This window comes from Morone saxatilis, unplaced genomic scaffold (genome assembly GCF_004916995.1).
Source record: "Morone saxatilis isolate NCDOM2014 unplaced genomic scaffold, NCSU_SB_2.0 Contig8, whole genome shotgun sequence".
Classification (NCBI taxonomy): Eukaryota; Metazoa; Chordata; class Actinopteri; family Moronidae; genus Morone; species Morone saxatilis.
In genome coordinates, this window is record NW_023340257.1 from 27,255,209 (window position 1) to 27,261,604 (window position 6,396).

The following is a 6,396-nucleotide window of genomic DNA, read 5'->3' on the forward strand; positions in this document are numbered from 1 at the left end:
GACCACTGAAACTGAGTATGGACTGGTACTGACACTGGACACTCGAGATATGGTACGGTCACCTGATACTTTTGTAACTGGTCAACTGAGGTACTGGATTACTATGTACTGGTATTGACCCTGAGTACTGGTACATGGTAACTGAGTACTGGTACTGATACTGACTACTGGATCTGAGTACCTGGTACTGGTAACGAACACTGAGTACTGTACTGATGTACTGGTACTGGTAACTGGTACCTGCAGCTAACTGGGTACTGAGTACTGGTACCTGGGTACTGAGTAATGGTCTGGTACTGGACAACTGAGTACTTGGTGGACTGGGTACTGGAACTGATATGAGTTACTGGTACTGAATACTGGGTGCTGACACTGAGTAAGGACTGATACTGGTACTGGTACTTGATACTGGTAACTGAGCACTGAGACTGTACTGGTACTGTACGATACTGATACTCGGTACTGCAGTAACTGGTACCTGATACTGATACTGAATAATGAACTGGTACTGACACTGAGGTACTGGTACTGTTAACTGATACTGATACTGAGTTGGTACTGGTTACTGGTACGACACGGAGTACTTGGTACTGGTACTGAGTACATGTGTACTGAACTGAGTTACTGGGTACTGGTACTTGAACACTTGAGTAAGGGTACTGAGATACTGGGTACTGGGTTCACTGGTACTGGATACTGGGTAACTGGACACTGAGTACTGGTACTGTAACCTCGAGTACTGGTTAACTGGTACTGGATACACTGGTCACTGAACTTGAGTACTGGTAACTGAATATCTCGAGTAACTGGTACTCGGGTACTGTAACTGAGAACTGGTAACTGGTACTGACACTGAGTAACGGTGTACTGATACTGATACTTCTGAGGTACTTGGTTGGGTACGACACTGAGTACTGGTACGATACTGCAGTACTGGTACTGGTTACTGGACACTGGTTACTGGTACTGGTACTGGATACTGAGTATTGGTACTGGTACTGGTACTGGTTCATCAGTTGTCACATGCAATGCAGCAGTTTGAATAATAACTAGAAGTTACTCTGATACTTTTACTGTGCTTCAGAGGGGAAAATGTACTTGTAACCACTTTAACAGCTTCAGTTACTTTGCAGGTTCAGTTACAATGAACTAGCTGCTTACCTGAAACTTTTTAAAACTCAATAAAACTGAATGAATAAAGTACTTTTACTTGTAATGGATTACTTTTACACACACACACATCGTCCAGTAAGCATGAACAGTGTCTCTCAGTGATCAATCACAGATATCTTTAACTGTTATTGATCTGCAGCTCTGTGATACTGAGTAAAAGTACCCCGTTACTTACTGTCCCTCCTCTTCACCTTCATCATCAGCGCTCATTAACGGTAATTAACCTGCTGACGTCAGCCGCTAATTAGAGCTTATTAAACAGCTGATTGTGATTGATCTTCAGCAGCTGCAGCAGCTCACTCTTCCTCATCATCATCACCATCATGATCATCATCATCATCAGCAGCATCAGCAGCATCAGCAGGTAAACAAGCAGCTCAGGTGAGTCTCTTACCTGAAGCTCTCGCGCTCAGATCCGAAGCCTCACGCTCACAGATAAAGTCTTTTCTTAAATCCGGTACAAGAGTTACTGAGCGCGCGGGGCTCCGGTGCACACACAGATCACACACCGGCACTTCCGGTCCACAGGCTTCAAAATAAAAGCCCGTGACAGGAAGGTTTCAGGGGCCACTCCTCCGAATGTGGTGTATAATACATTCATATTATTATAATATTGTAGTCAGTGTATCTCCGGATGGATTCATTGTCTTTTCAGAAACAGGTATTAAACTGTTTCATTTGTTTTAAATATAGAACCTTTACAGTTAATTACTGTTTAATAACTGTTATTATTTTACAGTAATGTGGAAGAAAATTACAGCAACCAAAGTCCTAATAATACTGTACAAATACAGTATTTTCATGGGAAATTAAAATATATTGTAATAGTTCACAACATCTGCCTGACATATTCAAATAATTGCCCATCATGCATTGCAAAAACTTTATAACAGTAGTTTATTGTGAACAGTGTGAGGGATGAGCAAAATGTTTTCAATGTTTTAATTTTCATTTTGTGCGATGAACGGACATTTTATTCAAATAAATAGTAATTTGATCATTATTTGCAGTTATAGATGTTTTGTTATTTTACGTGAGACATTCAGTTTGTTTAGAGAAATATTTCATATTCTTATTTTCTTCCAGTTAAATCCTGAATTTCTGTCTGTGAGTTTTTCACGTTTCCATCAGGACTCTTTAACGTCTCTGTATGTTAAACGTTACAGACATAAATAAGAACAATATCTGGAAGAGACTTTATACTGTTGTCAGTGTGAGACAGGTATTAAACAAATATTGTTCACCAATAAAGAATGAGCACATTCTTAAACAGTTATTAATTATGAATTCAGTTTGTTTCCCATAAAAGTCTCATTCAAACGTTGCGTTCAGGTACATCCAGTTAAATCCTGTATTCCTGGCTGTGAGCTTTATCATGTTCTCCATCAGGAGACTGGTGGCTGACTGGACTCACAAACAAGCTGATCTTCATCAGATCGGTGTGTGCTTTTATTTTGAAAGCGTAAGTCAGCAGTGTTGCGGTGAATGTTGCGGGTTTGACTCCGTCCGTCTGCGGACTGTCTCTCTCTCTCCATCCCGCAGCAGGTTTCTGTGGCCCGACTGGATCAGCTGCACAGACCCCCTCTGGACTGAACCGAACCGAACGCAGCCGAACTGAGCCGGACCGGCAGGAGGAGGCCCGTCCCGAGCGCAGAGAGTTCAGCCGGGAGTCAGTGCGATCAGCCGGGACTCTCTGCAGTGTGTGCCCGCCTGCATGGAGCCTCCGGGCGGCCCCAGGCGGAGGATCGTCCCGCTGCTGGTTCTGATGCTCTGCTGCTGCTCCGCCACTCCGGGACACGCTGAGAGGGTGAGTGAACACACACATTATTTATGAATTAATTATTACTACTATAATACTACTACTACTATTATTATTATTATTATTATTATTATTATTATTATTATTATTACGAGACTTTTCAGCAACATGAATATACTCTTATTGTGAAAATCAGCAGGAGTTGTGTAAAAATGCTATTTTATAATATGTATTTATTGGTAAATGTATTTGAATGTCTGGATGAATCGTCACATCCTGTTATCAGCAGGTGATCAGTGACTCTGATTGGTTGGATTTGTCTGTTTTGATGTGTGTTACCATGGTAACAGACAGGCAGGTGTGTGTGAAGTTATTTTATTGTTGTGTCTTTTTAACAGCAGACTGAGACTGATAAGGAGTTAACTCAACTCAAACCTTTTGAGGAAACTGTTGCCTCAAAAAAGTTGATCAAATATTTGATCTGAGTACAAGTCATTTATTTAAATAAAGTATTTGTTAAGGTAACTCAGGTAAATTAAGTTAATTGTACAAATTTCATTAGTTAATGGAAGTTATTCTCAAATGCAACATTTCTCCAAACGTATTTAAAATGTGCTCACAGAATTTATTTGATTATTCAGTTAAATTAAATTAATCTCTTTTTATATTTTTTAACTTAAATTGTCAGTTTTCTTCCACTAAAGAAAATCATTAAATAAAGTAAATTACATCATCACATCTTAATAAAATAAGTAAGTTGATATAAATGAATCCTCCAAACAAACTCATTCACATTAATTAAACTTAATTAATTCAACTCAAAATTTAATTGTTGAAGCAACTCAGTTGTTTTGAGTGAACTGAAATGTGTTCAGTATTTTAAGTTCAGGTGATATAACACATTTATATAATGATATCAAGTCAGATTTAAATATTATATATGTATATATGTGTGTATAGCTTAGGATTTTGTTTTTACTTCAGTTTTTAATCATAATGTCCAAATATGCATTCAAAGATTTCATGTAAACAACAAAAAAAAGGGGGGACATCAGTTGTTTCATAACGTAAGTTAGTGAAAGAAAACTGAGTAAATTCAACTTGGTGGTAACATTTCTATAAATAAGATTTATTTAAGCTTTATTCAGATAAATTCTGTGAACACATTTTAAATAAGTTTGGAGAAATGTTGCATCTGAGAATAACTTAAATTAACTGAATGGAATTAGTACAATTAACTTAATTTACCCGAGTTACCTTAACAATTATTGAGTTAATAATTTAAATTGTTTAAGGCGATCGGTTCCCTCAAACAGTTTGAGTTGAACTCATTAGATTTTAATCAATTATCAACAATATCTAATTGTTTCTGCTATAATGAAGTTGCCAACAAAGGCCTCCTTGTTTTCTACGAGACTAACATCAAATCTTTGGATATTATTAAAAATGTATTGTACTTGATCATATGATGATTTATAAACTAAAAACAAAACAACCCTGAGCATTGCAGCACCGTGGCGCTCACATTTTTCTAATCATATAAAGTCAACTTAAATAAAATGAATGAACTTAAAATACTGCACACATTTATGCTCACTAAAACAACTGAGGATTAAGTTACAGTAAGTTATTTCTCTCGTTATATAACGATGAATATTTGACTTTGTTGTGGTAGTTTTCGTCATTTGTGATGGGACGTTAGAGATTCAGTGAAGGCTGCGGAAAGAGCAGACAAACAAACACAACAAGCATCCGAGCAGGAAGCGTAGCACAGAAACAAACCGTGACTGGAACATGATCCGGCAGAGACTGGTGCTGGTTCCTGAGTTCTTGAAGGCAGGTGTACCGTGAGAGCAGAGCCAGGATCCAGAGACCACGCCCACTCACCGACACAGGTCAGGTGTTCAGGTGTTCATGAAACTGAACACTGTAATGTGATGCAAAGTTATTTTAACTTAAAACAATTGTTGAAACTGATTAAACTGAAAATATTCTGTTTAAGTACTGACAAGTTCAAGTACAAATTCACAGTACAAATAAAAATTACAAAATTAAGACAAACAAATGACTAAAGCTGCTTTATCAAGACTGTTTTTTAACTTACAAAATATTGTTAGTCTTACTTAAAATTTTCAATGTAATCAGTTCCAATGATTGTTTTAGTTTTACAGTGAAGGTTGACACAGTTGGTCAGGTGAGGGTCCAAATGTAGTGTTATTATGGCAAATTTTAAGTAAAACTAACTATATTTTGTAAGTTAAACATTTTGGATAAAGCAGCCTTAGTTATTTTTTATAAAAATAAAAATTTGAATTGAAGGAAGAAATAAAGAAACTGTAGAACATTGCAATGTAAAAAATGTAAAAAACATTTAAAGAGTAACTAAAACCTCTGTATCTGGGTTTTTACTAGTGTTTTGCTAAAATCTGGATATTTTATTGCAAAGTCTTTGAAATCTACATATTTAGCTATAAATATGCTCAGCGACCACCCTCTGCTGGTTGAAACCTGCTACTGCAATTGAATTTTGCTATTGGCTGATCTGGAGGCAGGTGACGTCACCAACCAACTCCTGCACTCAGCAGACTGTGAACTGCTACAGGAGAGTTAGCCTCTCTGAGCCGCTAGCTTAGCTCACGCAACAACACAGGAAACTTTTATAAACAGCATGAATGTGCTTCTAGTGACTGTAAGAGCTCCAGCGGACTCTCTGTATCTGGCGGCCGCTGCTTATGGCTGGTCATCACTGTTAGGGCTGAATCGCTTGCTAAGCAACACAAATACAACACACTTTAAAGGAAACTGTCTTCACTAACGTAATTTACTTTTCTTCTTTAGAAAACTTTTAATCTTTGAGTTTTAGAAACAAAAAATTCTGTAAATTATCTGGCTAGTTAGCTACTTAGTTTTGGTGTCTTGGTGTTCTGTTAACATTAGATATCAGATGCTGATTAAAGATTGGCTCGTTACTCATTAGCTACTTTCATTATCAGCTCCGGAAAAAAAACATGCTCAATTCAAAATGTTATTAAGACTTTTTAAGTTTTAACATTTTCTTCATGCAGCCTAACGAACGAATTGATAAAAATAGACTTTCAAATAACTTAGCTAACATTAGCTTTCAGGTTATAGTGTGCGTTCCATTAACCTCGGAAGTCACAACTGAGTTGACCGCGTTCCAGTACAACAAGTTGGAAAAGTAAGCTCAAGCACCATTAGTCATTGCTAGCAATACCAGGTGATAATAGTCCATCTCTCTGACTTTCTACAGTTTTATGGGACAAGGTGTTTGATGATGTGACTGCAGGTCGTAGTGGTCCCTTTAGTGGAACAGCTGTCTGTGTTATCAGCAGGTTGATCTGAACACTTTCTACCTTCATTTAATGCGGAAATAAAAGAATGTATAAAGAATGTCAGACAGGAAATAAAACCCGTCTGTCTCTCAGTCTGTCTCTCTGTCTGTC

General features: G+C 37.5%; 1 protein-coding gene across 1 annotated transcript in view; it reads left to right on the forward strand.

Annotated features, from left to right (window-relative positions):
- Positions 1-2,687: 2,687 nt before the first annotated feature.
- col4a3 (collagen, type IV, alpha 3) overlaps positions 2,688-6,396 on the forward strand; it is a gene marked incomplete in the record, with an annotated part of 31,896 nt that continues 28,187 nt past the window's right edge. Inside the window, 1 exon segment of the mRNA XM_035679662.1 lies at positions 2,688-2,980. Coding sequence (XP_035535555.1) covers positions 2,888-2,980 — 93 coding nt within the window.